General features: G+C 44.9%; 1 protein-coding gene and 1 pseudogene across 3 annotated transcripts; both read right to left on the bottom strand.

The window, feature by feature from the left end:
* Window positions 1-4,074: 4,074 nt before the first annotated feature.
* LOC123038993 (lysine-specific demethylase JMJ18-like) lies at window positions 4,075-6,561 on the bottom strand (annotated as a pseudogene).
* A 1,281-nt stretch (window positions 6,562-7,842) lies between these two features.
* LOC123043612 (pentatricopeptide repeat-containing protein At1g13040, mitochondrial) lies at window positions 7,843-12,667 on the bottom strand. 3 transcript variants are annotated; one of them, XM_044466116.1, is made up of 3 exons: window positions 10,056-12,667; window positions 9,517-9,626; window positions 7,843-8,985 (listed from the first exon to the last, which is right to left on the bottom strand). In XM_044466116.1, the coding sequence occupies exon 1, from the start codon at window positions 12,236-12,238 to the stop codon at window positions 10,256-10,258; it is 1,983 nt and encodes a 660-aa protein (XP_044322051.1). In that variant the 5' UTR covers window positions 12,239-12,667; the 3' UTR covers window positions 7,843-8,985; window positions 9,517-9,626; window positions 10,056-10,255. The 3 variants fall into 3 exon arrangements, with proteins under 3 accessions (XP_044322051.1, XP_044322052.1, XP_044322053.1); XM_044466117.1 differs by having other exon boundaries at window positions 7,843-8,980; XM_044466118.1 differs by lacking the exon at window positions 9,517-9,626.
* Between the last annotated feature and the right edge of the window lie 3,175 nt (window positions 12,668-15,842).

Below are 15,842 nucleotides of genomic sequence, written 5' to 3'. Positions count from 1 at the left end.
GGAGAACCTACAGGCAGTCCGGCTCTGATGCCAACGCTGTCAGGACCCCGACTCGATGTCACATCGATCTAGCCGGTAACACTTCATATCACTTTGCGGCCTCACGCACGGTATTCCCACGGGTGTCGCCTTACCTTTGCCCGGGACCGTTTGCGCCTTTTGGCTCACGTATATGATAGTGTCGCTAGCATCCATATGATAAAGAGCCCGGGCTGACATGACTAGTCGTAAACCCAAAGTGGCACAGACTTACAGGGACAGGCATCCATGACCCAGCTTCGAACGTGTCGGTCATCAGCAAGTGGGTCCGGGCTGTAGCACTGGGCTAGCAGGACTCCGGTAAACCGGGCTGTAGCGGGCTAACAGGACTCCGGTACTCAAAGCGTGACATTTCCCCGAAGGGACAGACACAGGAACGAAGAAGGACACATGCCGGCCAGCCTAAGTGTTCCAGAGCAGTAGCAAGCTACCATGGCTCAGCGGTAACACTAGGAGACATTTCCCGGTAAGAGAGGCTACTAAAGATAAACAACTAGATAGTCAGATCCCACACATACCAAGCATTTCAATCATACACACAATATGCTCGATATGTGCAAATACAACGAAGCATCACAACATGACTCTATGACACAAGTACTTTATTTAAGGCTCAGGGAGCCATACATGTCATACACACAGGTACGGGTCTCACGACCCACATACAAGTCATACAGTCATACAAACCAACAGCGGAAGTACTTTGTCTGGGTACAGACAACTAGTAAAATAAAAGAGGCTTGGAAGCCTAACTATACTACGTGGTCCATCACAAGCTCAGGGTCACCACCTGGGTCTTTAGCCTACTCGTTGATGTCAACGTCTACATAGAACCCATCAGAAGGGGTTGCAGCGTCTTCTGTAAAAATGTAGATTATAGCAACATGAGTACAAAGGTACTCAGCAAGACTTACATCAGATCCTACATACATGCATAGTATCAAGAAGGGTCGGTGGAGTTATTGCAGCAAGCCAGCTTTGACTCTTGGCTAGACTATCCTACGATACTCCAACTTGAAATAGTTTTGCGCACACGAGTCCACTACTCACCACTTCAATACACTACCGAGGATCCACCTCCGTCTTCCTACGGAAGAGCCATCCTCAGCACTCACACTTATCTTGAGGCTTTTAACAGTTTCCATTTACTTGTCTATGAACTGTATAGGCAACCAAGTAGTCCTTTACCGCGGACGCGGCTATTCGAATAGATCATGATAACCCTGCAGGGGTGTACTTCTTCATACACGCTCTCACCTCTTACCGTCACTTACACGACATGTACTCGGCAACCTTCAAGCGGAAGCCCAACGTGGGTGTCGGCCACGACCTACCTAATCACCTAAGCCTCCAGTCCAGGTTTATCGCCTATTCAGGTTCCATCCGCAGGGAGTCCGGCCGAGGTTTCCCATACGGCCCCGAACGATGTGAACAGGGTTCCCGAGATACCTAACGGGTATTCGGTACACCGTGCCACGTACCTACCGCATCACAGCCCACCCCTACGGTCAGCGCTGTCCACGGCCTCCAGTAGGCTACAAACACCAGAAACTACTTGCAACTCCTGGACGGAGAACTAGGGTGAATAAGAAGTCGAGAGGGTCCATTGGTTTCGGGCCCAATGCATGGTAGTAGCTGATTCTTAAATCACACATACAGATCTCAGTGCTTAAGGTCGGCTTCAATGAAACAACCCACCATGTACTCCTACATGGCCTCTCATCGATACCTTTACCAAATCGTGTTCACCACACCACTCTCATTACCGACATAATCATTTCACTCTAGCCCATCACCCAGATGAACCAGACCTGACACGACTCTAAGCATAGCAGGCATAGCAAGGTAGGAACAACACATACATATGGCTCAATCAACTCCTACACATGCTAGTGGGTTTCATCTAGTTACTGTGGCAATGACAGGTCATGCAGAGGAAATGGGTTCTACTACCGTAGCACACAGCAGTTTGAATCGCGTTGTCTTAATGCAGTAAAAGAGAGCAGGAGCGAGAACATGGGATTGTATCGATATGATCAAATGATAGGTTGCTTGCCTGATGGTTCGTTGCACGGATACGGTTCTTCGTTAGGGTAATCACGGTACTCCTCGGGGACAGATCCTGCCGCGGAGAGCACCGGTACACAACATTACCAAACAATATGCAACAATATGATGCATGCATGAAACATGGCAATATGAGTGTGTTGGGCTAATGCAACTAAAACCAGAAGGGTTTGAGCAATTTTGAATCAAAGATTCAAATTTCAAATTCAAATATGGCCTTTTAAAGTGCTTTTCCTTGTTCTGATTAAAACATCAATTTAACTTGTTTGATCATGCATGAAAATAGTACAGATGGATAGATTGGATTTTTCTGATCATTTTTCATATATAATTTGTCCAATTTGGAATTACAGAATAAAAGTTATGAATTTTTGAAGTTTAAATAATATTCTGGAATTTCCTGATTTAATTTAAATCCAGAAATATAATTACTGCGTCAACATGACGTCAGCATGACGTCAGTGGTCAACTGTGGCTGGTTGAAGTCAAACCTGACGTGTGGGGGCCACACGTCAGTGACAGGGGGGGTTAAACAGATTTAAATTAATCCTAATTACTAATTAGTGGCGCTGGGGCCCACTGTCAGTGTCAGGGGGGGTTGACTAACAGTAGTTAGCGCTAACCTAACCATCTGGCCGACAGGGCCCACGCGTCAGTGACCCTGGGGGGGTCAAACCCCAGGTCGGTCAAGTCAAACCCCACCGGCGACATGACGCCGGCGAGATCCGAGACGGCGGCGAGAGTGCTTTTTGCCATTCCGGCGACCAAATGGACGGCGGAAGGCATCTACGTGTTGCTGAGGCTGAGCCGCGTCTATTGGTGGTGGTGGTTGGGCTCGGGGTGGCCGGAGTTGACGGCGGCGAGCTCGGCTGCGGTGGCCGGAGTTCGGGTGCGGTCGGGATCAGTGTTGCAGGGGTTTTGGGGAGGCGTTGGTGCGTTCTACGTGCTCCTGGTGATGCGTGGAGCACGATGGTGAGCTCGGTTGGGCGCTACGGCGACCGTGGCCACGACGGCGACATCGCCGGCGGCGTGGAGCTCTCGGTCGAGGTGGAGCTAGGGCCTAGAGGTCGGGAGAGACCAGGGAAGAAGGGGGAAACGCTCCGGGGGCTCACCGCGGTTGCAGTGGGCGTCGAAGCGGGCTCGGGGACGCGCCGGAGACGACGAATTTGACGGCGACGGTGGTCGGAGTCCGAAGAGGGGAACGGCGACGTGGCGGCGATGCAGGGCTTCCGGGGACCCGTGGAGCGGTGGGGAGGAAGAGGGAGTTGTGGCGGAGCTTCTGAGCTAATCGGGGGAGCGAGGGGTGGTCGGAGGCGGTGGCTATGGCAAACGGTGGCGACGGTCGTGTTCGGCCGAGCGAGAGAGAGAGCGAGAGAGAGGAAGGAGAGAGCCAGGGAGAGTGAGAGAGAGCAGGGGGGATCGGGACGGGCTGCGGGCGTCGTCCACGCGGCCAGGAGGGCGTCGGCAAGCAGGAGGTGGCCGCGCGGCCGCGCGCGCGCGAGCACGCAGCAGCTTCGGGGCGTGGGGAGGAAGACGACGGGGAGCTACAGTGCTGGGCTGGGTCGGTTGCTGGCTGGGTCGGTTGCTGGCTGGGCCGCACAGGTAAGTCTTCCCCTTTCTTTTCTGTTTTCTGTTTTTATTTAATATATCTGCAACTTTGTTGAATTAAATAAAATACCTAGGCAATTCCAAAAATCACCAAACTACTCCTGGTCCATAGTTGGATTATTTCCAACATGAAACATTTTAGTTTGGAGATATTTGAGCATTTAAATATTTTATATAATTTTAAATGCCCAAATTCAAATACTTATGACTTAATTCAAAAACCCTAGGATGGCCTAGGAAAATGTGCACCACTTTTGCAGAGGTTCTGAACCAAGACAAAAATGATGGGCATTTTAGAAGGGCATTTCAGGTTCATTGAGAAATTTATTTTAGTAAACCCTAGTTGGTTTCAGAGGGGGCTGGGGGTTCTGTCATCCCCATTTCAAGTTTCTGCTGAAAGAGTAAACATGATGCAACACTCTAATGCATGACTAGCTAGGGTGTGACAAAACTGAAGGGATTTAGAATTACAGATACCCCAAACATCGGTCCGACAAGCCCAGCATCAACAGCTTCTGAGATGTAGGCATGTAGCTTCACTCGACTTCTAAATCCTGCAAAGATGTCATTTTCTCTTAATTTTTAACCTCTTTAGTCGCCATGGAGGAAAAAAAAATACTCATTACACTATTTACTTAGTGTACCTTTGGGAAGAATGGCTTGATGGCTGCCTGCACCAGTTTCAGCAAACTATTACTCTTCTGTAATCAGATGGCTTGATTTTGCTGTCTGAAGACTTCATCAGATTGGCTTGAAGAAGATTCCACCAGCTGGCTAACCGGGGCAGGACAAGCCGTGGCCACACTGTATTCAATGTCAACACTCTTGCTAATTTTGGAAGCTAGGGTAGACCCTGTTGGTACTCGACGACATGATAACTCAGATGGTTGCCTGCACTGGGACTTCGAACTAGCTGCATCACTTGTCTCCAGGGACTCACAGTTCATGACCATCTTGTCCTCGTCAAGCTTTCCTGAAGCACCGCATGTAGAGCTTGAGAAATTAACATGCTGCATTTGGTGCACTAGAACTGCATACTGGCTCTTCTTCTGTTCTAGGAATAGGACTAGTTGATGGACCTTTCAGATCAACACATTTATTCTCCTTCGGATGTCCCGCTGGGCGCTGTCTTGTCAAGGTCTTGGGCAAGGGGCAGGCATCAAAGCACATCAAAGCCGCAATCGATGTTGACGTCAATAACTGATCCAGATAATTCTGTGCTTTTACTGCATGAAGTCCATCTTCTGCTTCAAAGAAATAGATTGGCATCGCACTGTCTCCACTGCTACACTGCAGCTGGTTCTCCCTCTAGAGCTGGAACAAGAGCATTCAGTTCCATACTGCACCGGTGCCACACAAATTCTCTGTCCATTTCACACGAACCTGTAATATTTGCAAGGTTTAAGCAAGCAAAATGGTTTGGCGAGCATCGGCAACTGAAAACAGATAAACGACGATCATAAAAGTATGAAAAGCATTCGCAGTCCACTGAATGGTGAATCGTAACCCTGATTCATCTTCTTACATTGCAAAAGAGCATTCGCCTCCCGTGCTGCACCTTCCATTTTAATTCTTGTCTGAAATAACGGAGCCACGAGTATAAGTAATAGTTCATTTCTGAACTGACAAATAATAAATGCCAGAATTAAGAAGCAGGAGTACCTTCTTAATTGCACTTGTGAGGATTCCATTTCTTCCACAGGTATCCAGCCATAAATATATTCCTTCTGAGCACTTGCAGTTGTGAAGGTTCATCCATGTCTGAGAGCTGCTTGTGCAGTTGCGAGCAATAACTTGTCATGCGCCGCTGATCGCTGTTCACTGTAAGCTCAACAGCACATTGTCCATGGGCAGCCAGTCCAGGGGAGCGGCATTCACAGCGTCTGCAAAGTTGAAGCCACAGATGAACCAAGAATGGTAAGCTCGTGGTAATGTCAGAACAAACTCGCCTGAATTCTGAACAACACAGTAAACAGGAATTTCCTTCTGATTTTAGAACAGAAGGGGATAAACTGTGTGACCTGTACAGAGGAATTCAGAATGAAAGAATGAAAATGGATGAAGGCGCAGATATATTTGCATAATGCAGGAGGATAATGATTCCTCATGTTGACGAATATGCTGCGTGTTGGCCGAAATTAGCAATGAGACAGCTCTAATAGTATTTCCGACTAATAATCTAACTACAAATCCTGAAAAATTATGATAAAAAAGCAGGCAAAGATACATGAGCATTGGAAAATTAACAGAATTTTTTTTAACATAAAACAACACAGTAGAAATTAAGATTCAGGGAGAAAGCCCTGACTGATTTGATTCATTTGTATGTTTATGGGATGTGTTTATGGGATGATGTTGTACAACAGGCACAACATCGATTGGCTGTCAACACTACCGCAAAACCCTCCTTGTCAGCAACTACTACAGGTCTATTCCAGTATCAAAACTGAGAAGAAGAAAAAAAGAGGCCAAATCCTCAAACCTGCACAGGGGAACAAATTTGATTTTGAATTCTACATTGTTCAATACCGAAGACAAAGACAACGAGGCTGCTCACGTATGCTGCAGCAACGTCAGCAGAATGTAGTCCAGGTCGTGCATCCAGTATCGGCCCAGCCTCCCTGACTGATAGGCCTGGCCCGTCTAGACATACACGCCTGCCGCTCATATTCAGAAACTTGCACCGACAGCCGAGAATTACTTGAATAATAAAGCAACAATGCCAGATTTTCCAGCTCTATGTTGCTTCTCTCGCACTGTTCCAACTTTGCATTGGTAAACGTGGGCAAGAGAAACCTCAGGAAGCTCCTCCACAGACCACAGCCACCTGTGACTGATCTGGGACATGTGACCCCCAATAAAGCAAATGGGGTCAAAAGACTGAAAATGGGGTCCGAGAAGTCCAGCATCAACAACTTGTGAGATGTAGCAGCATATTTTTGTTTGATCTGGTCCGCCGTGGAATGTCACTCGATCTCTAAGTTGAAAACTATCATTTTCTCTCAAGTTTAACACTTCTACACGCCATGAAAAAATAGTCACTACACCATTCAGTGCGTGTACCTTTTGGGAAGATAGCTTGATGACTGCACCAATTTTCGCCAAGTATTACTCTTCCGTAGTCAAGTGGTTCAGCCCGATGCTTGATTTTGCTGGCTGGAGGCTTCATCAGATTGGCTTGAAGAAGGTTCAGCTAGTTGACTAACCTGGACACACAAAGCCTTGGCCCCCCTGTGTTCAGTGCCAACACCAAACAGTTTCTTAGTATCAGAGAAGGACATGAAACTCAGATGAATGGCTCAAGGGTTGTGTGCACCGGGAATTCGTATAGCTGTGTCACTTGTTCCCAGGGACTCGCAGTCCAAGACCATCTTGTCCTTGCTAAGTTTTCTCCTAGAGCACTGCATGTAGAGCTCGATAAATTAACATGCTGCATCTGATGTGCTAGAACTGCATACTAGCTCTTCTTTTATTCTAGGACTACTTGATGGACTTTCTATGTTCAGATCAACACATTTATTCTGCACTTCAGATATCCCCCGGGGCACTGGTTTGTCAAGGTCCTCGCAGCCATCAAGGCTGCAAACGATGTTGACACCAGTAACTGATCCAGATAATTCTCTGCTTTTACTGAAGACCATCTTCTTCTGATGCATACAAATAGATTGCCACATTAATTGTACTAGTGAGCATTCCATTTTTTTTCCACAGGTATCCAGCTATATATATTCCTTCTGCCCACTCTTGCAGTTGTGAAGATTCATCCAAATCTGTCTGTGAGCTGCTTGTGCAGTTGTAGGTAATAACTTGTCATGTGACAGTTATGTCTTGCGCCACTGATCTCTCATCTCTGGCCTTGTCCATGGGGCAGCCAGTCCACCGGAGCGACATTTACAGCCTCTGCAAAGTTGAAGCCATATATTTGCATAATGCAGGAGGAGAATGATTCCTCATGTTAACGATTATGCTGCATGTTCGCAGAGATTAGCAATAAGACAGCTCTACCAAAATAGTTTATCCGACTAATAATCTAAAAATCACTAAAAATATGATAAAAAAGCAGGCAAAGATACATGAGCGTTGCAAAATTAACAAAAAAATATTAACATGAAACAACACAGTAGAAAATTAAGATTCATGGGGAAAACCCTGACTGATTTGATTCATTTGTATGTTTATGGGATGATACTGTACAACAGATACAACATTGATTGGCTGTCAACACTACCACAAAACTCTCCTTGTCAGCACTCAGCAGGCACTGCAGGTCTATTCCAGTATCAAAACTGAGAAGTAAAAAGAAGAGGCAAAATCCTCAACCTCCACAGGGGAACAAAATCTGATTTTGAATTCTACATTGTTTCCGGAGACGAAGACAAGCACAGATTGAGAAATCTTCAAACATCTGGCATCATCTGGTCCCAGGATCTCAACAGTTTTGCAAGCTCCGCGACATGACAGGCCAGAAGGCTTGCACCTTTGTCACCTAAGTGATGCTTAGCTCCTCTTGCCTTTTGACTCAATCCCAACTGTCTGTCCTGGGTTCCTCGAGAAAGAGCCATATGATCATGATGTGGCCTGCAGGTGGTGGTGTCTGGAGAGCAGCACTCTTTCCACTCAGAAATATGCTAGGCCATCGTGTATAGAAACTCATCGACTGATGCTAGGGTTCCGCATGATTCATTTTATTTCTCGCAGCCCATCAGCAGCAGAGGGAAGTACACAACCACGCTTCATTTGCTCACTAGGTAGCTGAAGGATCTGTATCACGACCACCATCAGCGCCGTGCACTCAACAAGTTCCTCTTGAATCAGCTCCAGTTGGACAGCTCTCCAACGTCTTCTTCACATGAAAAACAAATGGCCCCATCTTCGAAAAACATGTCGCATACCGCACATCTAATGTGATGCAATAGGCGACTGCTATGACAAAATGATCACAGGAATGATGGACCTTCAACCGGCAAATCTAGTTTCCAATCCTCTTCCCAGGCCCTTCCTCTAGTACTGCCACCATGCTATATGTACACCGGTAAGCAACTCTACTGAATGCCCTAAAGGTACCAACTTGACATTGGAGGATATAAGACTATTTTCTCAAGACACTTCACTGTCACACTCTTCACTCTTTGAAGTATTCACTATTCAGACCCAGGAGCCCTTAGAGATATAGATGAAATCATTGCAACTGCCTACAGAACTGAATATAGCCTATTCATGTGCAGAGAAGTTTGTATCATGGAAAGTCAGAAACAAGCTCTTGTTCCTGCCCTGCAATCATAGTTTACATTCAGAACAAAAAGATATGGAAGAATAAACAGTCAAATGGACTAAGAACATGGAAATGCAAGATGTCAGTCAGTTCATTTGGTACAGGCGGCAAAAATAGGGACAAATTGACAGCAGTTACATGCAATGCAGAAGTACTGTCTACGCAGTTCGCATCGTGATATGTGAAGTGCAGCTTCAAGTAGCTAACTACAATGATCATGAAACACTGGAGTGTGGATTCAAACTATAGCATAGGAGTTATATATAGCACATATGTGATGCACCTGATCTATGTTTAAACCTTCAGGCTTATATTCTTCTAAACCTAGCTGCTAAGAACATATGTGATGCACCTGATGTTGCAACTTCCACAACAGAAAACCTAGGTATTAATAGAAGTGATTTGTTTTGTTATATAGTGATGAGGTATTTAGATCAAAGTTACAACTTGATGGTTTTATGATGGAAATGTTCTCTTTCACTGTATACAATTGAAGTTGAATGAAAAGCAGTGCCAGAAGTCATATGCACCTCAGGATTATATTGTATACTGAAGGCAGCAGCTTTGCAGACTTTCTCATAAAAAAGTTGAGAGCTCAGGACCAACATTAAACTTGTTCTAGATGCATTGAAGACCACACCTGTGATTTTTAGAGAAGTGTTATACAGTGCATTGGACAAATATGCATGTACGAGAGATCCGAAAAAATTAGGCATGAACCAACTTAAATCAAACAAGATTTTATAAAGTCATCACTACCTTACATTGCTTTTGGTAATGTTTATCAGGTGTATGTCTTCAGCTAGAATCTGAAAAGATTCTTAGCTATTATAACAAGGATTATATTGGCTCTCCAGCTCTAAAAAAATTAAAGACAGTCCACTTGTTCAACAGGATTGCCTTTGGTTCACAATTACTCCCTCCGTTCTAAATTAAGTGTTGTGATTATAGTTCAAATTTGTACTAAAACCACAACACTTATTTTGAAACGGAGGGAGTAAATGTCTGTTGTTTACATCTCAAAGGCTAGCACAATGCCCATAAATCAGAAGGTCAAAAGGAGGATTACCTTGTCCATTGCTACTTTCACGTGTCTGCCATGGTCTGGACGTCTGGTCAGCTATGCATAAAGGGAGGAGGGCATCCATGTTGTGTGTAACTGCAAAGTGACGAGCTTAGAATCAACTATTGAAGCTCTGGAGGTAGGTGCACGGAGGTGGCAGAGGCAGGACACCTTCTAGTGGCTAAACCTCTCCAAGAACTTGGCTGCTACTTGTTCTTCAATTTAAGCACACTTATCAACCTTTCAGAAACTTCTCTGTCAAGAATGATTCCATTTTCCATCATATATTCCCATACCTCATAAGCTAGTGTAGATCTCCCCTCGTCCAGGAGGCCGTTGATCAAATACTTGAATGTCAAGCTATCTGGTTCTACTCCCTGTGTCCTCATATCCTTGAAGAGATCAAAGGCTTCCATTGCTCTTGAGTTTTTTCCAAGCCAGTATATGAGTGTATTATAAGTAACAGTGCCAGGTAAGATTTCCTTCTGAATCATATGCGAGAATATTTTCTGAGCACGTTTGAGATCACCAACCTTGCACAGGTGATGAAGCATTATATTGTACAGATTAACATTAGGGTCAATCTGAGCCTTCAGCATCTGCTCAAAAAGTTCTTCAGCTATATTATAGTATCCTACACTAGAAAGACCATTGATCAGAGTCCCATATGTCACAGCATCAGCTTGCATTCCCTTGTAATCCATTTCCTTGAATAGCTCCAGTGCAGATTTTACCTTTTTGGCCTTGCAAAATGCATCAATCAATATGTTACAGGATACAATATCACAGAACCCACCAACTTCCATATGATCAGAAACAAAAGCAAATGCCTTGTCCAGTTGATGAGTTTTGCAGAGCCCTTTCAACAACTGATTATAGCTGTATCGGTCAGGATTTACACCGCTTGTTTCCATCTTTGTTATCAATTTTTCAGCTTTCTCTATCATACCTATAGTGCAGTAATGGTTCAAGAGGATATTATATGTAACAACATCTGGCTCACATCCGTTTGTCCGCATGAATGATATGATGGTGTAGGCTTTATCAATGCTCCCAGCTCTCCAGAAGCCACTTATTAGGGCGTTGTATATTGAGACATTCAGTTCTATATTCAGACTTAACATCCTTGATGCCAGTTCAAAAGCCTCTTCAACCTTGCTATTCTTGCACAGCCCAAAGATCAGTGCACCACAGGCAACAACATCTGGTTTAAGGCCCATCTTCACCATTTCTTCCCAAAGTCCAACTGCTTCTGAGAACCTCTTATTGTTACATAAGCAGCCAACAACTGTTGTATAAGTCACAACATCTGGGCTGGTTCCTTTCCCCCGCATCTTCTCTACCATCTCCAGTGCATCATGTAACCTGTTCTGTTTACACAAATAATCGATGTATATATTACAGGCCCAAATATCTGGAGAACAACCAAATCTATCCATGTCAACCAGAAGCTCCTCTACAAGCTCAATCCTATTTGATTGACACAATGCAGAGATCCACCTTGAGTAAGTGAATGGAGTCAGACAAAAACCTTTCGAGAGCGCCATGCCATAATATTTCTCCACCAAATCAAAGCAACAGTTCTTAATTAGAACACCTATGTACCTATTGTAATCGATACCAAACTCACGGCAACCAGACATGACCATCTCATCAAACGTCTCTATGACCGAATCAAACTTGCCAGCTCGGACATAGCCAGACAAAAGGATCCGATATAGCGATCGATGCAGTGCCACCCCCTGGCTCCTCACTGTCCCCAGGAACTCCGACAACAGAGCAAAATTTCCATCCACAAACAGCAAGCTCACAATGTACGCTATTGCAAACTGGCTATGATCGAATCCCGGACGGGACTCTGCCCACCAGTAAAACCGCACCGCTGTCTCAGAGTCCGACAAGCCCCGGACCACCAAGTTGACAACAAAAGGATCCAGCTCGACGTCGAGCCTCTCCAGCTCCACTGACTCCGAACACGTACCAGATTCAAGTGCCCGCAAGATGACACGGCTGATGTCCATCCGGACTGGGCGGAAAAGATCTGACAGCCGGCAGAGAGAACTCGCAGTGGCATCATCGCTGCCGCCACTGAATCGTGCCCGCCTCGATGAAAGTATCCAAGAAACGGCGTGGAGAATGCAGAGCCTGCTGATACTAGACAACCCAGATGGTCGTCTGGCCAAGAACATAACAGAACTCCCTCAGGGAACTTACGTCGAACACCTTGTGCGCCACTGGCTGGCGGCGACGCAGACGCAAGGACGCCGGATGCGGCGCCACCGCGGTGGCCGGGGTGGATTTGCCGCGAATCCGCGCGCCGAGAAGGAGCGCGGGGTACCGAGCCAAGGAGGATGCGCCGCCGTGAGCGCCCGCTCGGCGGCGGCAGCCTCGAGCTGGATTAGATGCCCGGCCTCTGCTTGGTACGGAGGGATGCGGAGGGAGGTGCTGTGGGAGGAGGGGAGGCGGCGGAGAGCAGGGAATGGTGGTAAATGGTGAGCGGTGGGTGTCCGCCGGCAAGACGGCGCGCGGCGAGGCAGTGCCTCAGTCAAGTCTAGGAGAGGAGAGGAGAGAGACGGCGGCGTGCGTGCGCGATCGAGTTTGGGTGGAATGGAGGCGGCCCCGGCCTGTCCGTTTGTTGGAGCGCGGCCCAGTCTGTGTGCTGACCCTCTACGGCCCGTCTGTTCATTTTGTGGATCTGCGACACGGAGGGCTGGATAGGACCTGTATTCCTGATTCTCAAAAAAAAGGGACCTGTATTCCTTTGAGCATTTTTATGGTCAATAAAGTGTTGGCAAATCGGAAAAAAGAGCAACTAGTCTTATGTATTTTACTTTTGAAAGTCGTAAGGTGAACATAGAAGCGCATAAGTTAGCCAAGTTTCCACTCTGGTTAGGACTGGAACGCCATGTGTGTTTGGTCAATCCCATGGTCCAATGTGTATCCCATGACTTGTGGTTTTTTATGAATAAAGCATGGTTATCACCCCTAAAAAGCAACTAGTTAACTGGAGTAGTTAAGGGTTATCCTTGTGGGAGCCCCGCAAGGGTTATTTTGGTGGGCCAAAAACGCGTCAAGAAATGTGTTGAGCCACTGTCACGTGTCGTGTGCTGAGCGCTCTCTTTAGCATTTTTTGGTTTTCGAAGGGTTTTTTTTGGCTTTCTGGTTTTCGTCTGGGCTTTTTACTCTGGAGAGAAAAATATTTGCGCAATGAAAAGTATTTACACGAAAAGCACATATTTGCTTCTCGTGAAGGAACATATTTGCTTTCGGAGAAGCACAGTTGTGTCTCTCGGTAAGCCAAAAAATGTGTTTTTTTTCTTTCAAGAGAAGTATAGATCTACTTCTCATAGAGGCCCAGATTGAATAAAGGAATCTGGGAAAGTAAATAAAACTTTTAAGTTGCGACAAATGGCACGAATATAGTGCACCATTTGTCAACATCGGTGAAAGTGGGAGAGAGCTTTACAATGGATACCCCTTAACAATCTCAGGATAGAAACCTAACATGTACTTTCTCGGCATGTCCTCTTAATAGGCCGCTCCGTTGTGGTTCTTTTCCCACAATTTTTATTCTTTGTTATTTACTTTTTTATTTTTATTAATATTTTTATTTTTATTTTATTATCGTTTTGATTTTTAATTTTCATTTCTTTTTTATATTTTCTTCTCTTTTTAATTTTAATTTTTCATTTCCTTTTCAATTTTCCATTTTTTAATTTTTCCTTTATTATTTATATTTCATAATGTTAAATATGTAATAAAAAATCTTGATATACACCAAAAATATACAATGCATATGAAAAAAGTAGTCATCAAACATAAAGTTTTATATATGATAATAATCATGTTTTTGGAAAATGTTAAACAAGTATAAAAAATGTTCTTGATGTATACGTAAAATTTACAAATGTGTACGAAAAATAGATATGTGTTAAAGAATAAAGCGGTGAAAACCGAAGAAATGGAAGAAAGAAACACCTCGAGAACAAAGAAAAATGGAAAAACCGAAGAAAATCGTGAAAACCCATGAGGAAATGGAGAAAAACAAAAAAACCAAAACCAAACAAAAATTACTAAAACTGATGAAATCTAAGAAAGAACAAAAAATAAAGAAAAAATAAATAGAAAGGAAAAAATGAAGAAAACAAGAAGTCTATGAAATCGAGAAAAACAAAAGGAGAGTGAAAAAATGAAGTTATAACAAAGAAAAAAATAATCTCGAGAACAACGGACGCCATGGCCATCCCTTCTCCATTTTCATCATCATCGTCATCCTCATGGTATTCTTCTTGAACCACCAACCCATGAGTAGGAGTCTTCTTGGTGAAGTTGTTCTTGTTGGGGAAGGACTTGGCTTTGTCTTTTCGGATGAACTTGCCACCATTGTCTTCCCGCTTCTCATAAGGACAATCCGCAACGAAGTGGCTCACATTGCCATAGTTGAAGCAAGTTCTAACTCGTTGCTTGCCCTTGACGCCACTTGAGTTGTTCTTGTTGAAGTTGGGTCTTGTATTCTTCTTGCTCCAAAATTATCTTGAAGCAAGAGTCATGTGCTCATGATAATCATATTTGGTGTCTTCGGGGTTGCTCTCCTCATCTTCCTCTTCTTCCTCTTCTTCCATACTAACCTTGGCCTTCAAAGCAAGGTTGGGCTTCTTTACCCTTTGGGAACGGAGCACCGCATTGTCGGCGGTCTTGTCCAAAATGCTCATTGCAACAAACTCATCCAACACTTCACTCGAGGTCATGGAGTGGAAGTCCGGTCTTTGACGAATGACGGAGGACATGGCCTTGTTGTAGGGCATCATGGCCTTGAGGAACTTGCGCTTGATCCAATTGTCATCCGTGTCCTTGCTCCCATGATCTCGGAGTGAGACCGCGAGTTTGGTTACTCTTCGAAAGAGCTCACGAGGTTCTTCATCTTCTTTCATTGCAAACTCATCGGCTTCATCTTGTACCACTTCATAGTTGGAGCGTTGAATGCTAGCACTTCCTTGATAGAGACACAACACATTGCCATGCGTCTTTGGCCATGGCATGAGGTCGAAGATGAGGGAGATCTTCGGGAAGGATTGCATCTTGGATGATGAAGAGAGCACTCTCATTGAATTGATTATACATGGCTTCTCGAGGGGTGAAGTTGCTTGGGTCATGTGCATAGAAACCTTATTCAATGATTCTCCAAAGATTAGTATTCACATGTTTTAAATGACGCTTGAAACGATACACCCAAGAATCAAAATCCTCATTTTTCACAATCTTAGGAGGAGGACCAGCATGATTTAAATGAGTAGAGGGAATCGGTCCTCCATAAATTGGAGGTTCCACATGGGCAAAGATGCCGGTGCCATTTCTACCACTAGTAGGAGGACTCTTTTCACTGTTAGCTTCCCCCTTGTCGGAGGTAGCATCCGTCACCTTGTTAGTGGGATCACCCACTTTCATCGGCGAGGTGGATAGTTTAAGTCCTTCAAGAAATTTAGTAAGCATGCTTTCAACCTTGGTCGTCATGGAGTCTTTCAATGTGTCTAGAGCCACATTGAATTCCTCACGAGAGACCGAGGTTCCCCCATCGGCCGTAGACGAGATAGGATTCACACCGGAGTGCTCCTCTGCACCGTCTGTGGTGTTAACCATACTCTTCGGACGGTAAAGTCCTTAATAAAGAAACAACACGCTGATACCAATTGAAAGGATAGATATGGTTGATTAGGGGGGGTGAATAGGCAACTAACAATTTTTAAGCTTTTCTTTACCAATTTAAACTTTGCAACAAAATAGGTTGTCTAGATA

This window comes from Triticum aestivum, chromosome 2B (genome assembly GCF_018294505.1).
Source record: "Triticum aestivum cultivar Chinese Spring chromosome 2B, IWGSC CS RefSeq v2.1, whole genome shotgun sequence".
Lineage (NCBI taxonomy): Eukaryota > Viridiplantae > Streptophyta > Magnoliopsida > Poales > Poaceae > Triticum > Triticum aestivum.
Note: the sequence above shows the minus strand (reverse complement) of the source record. Positions and strands in the feature narration are given on the sequence as shown.

Excerpts from the sequence above, each read along its gene's own strand:
- LOC123043612 (XM_044466116.1), bottom strand. The coding sequence starts at position 12,238 with ATGTTCTTGGCCAGACGACCATCTGGGTTGTCTAGTATCAGCAGGCTC.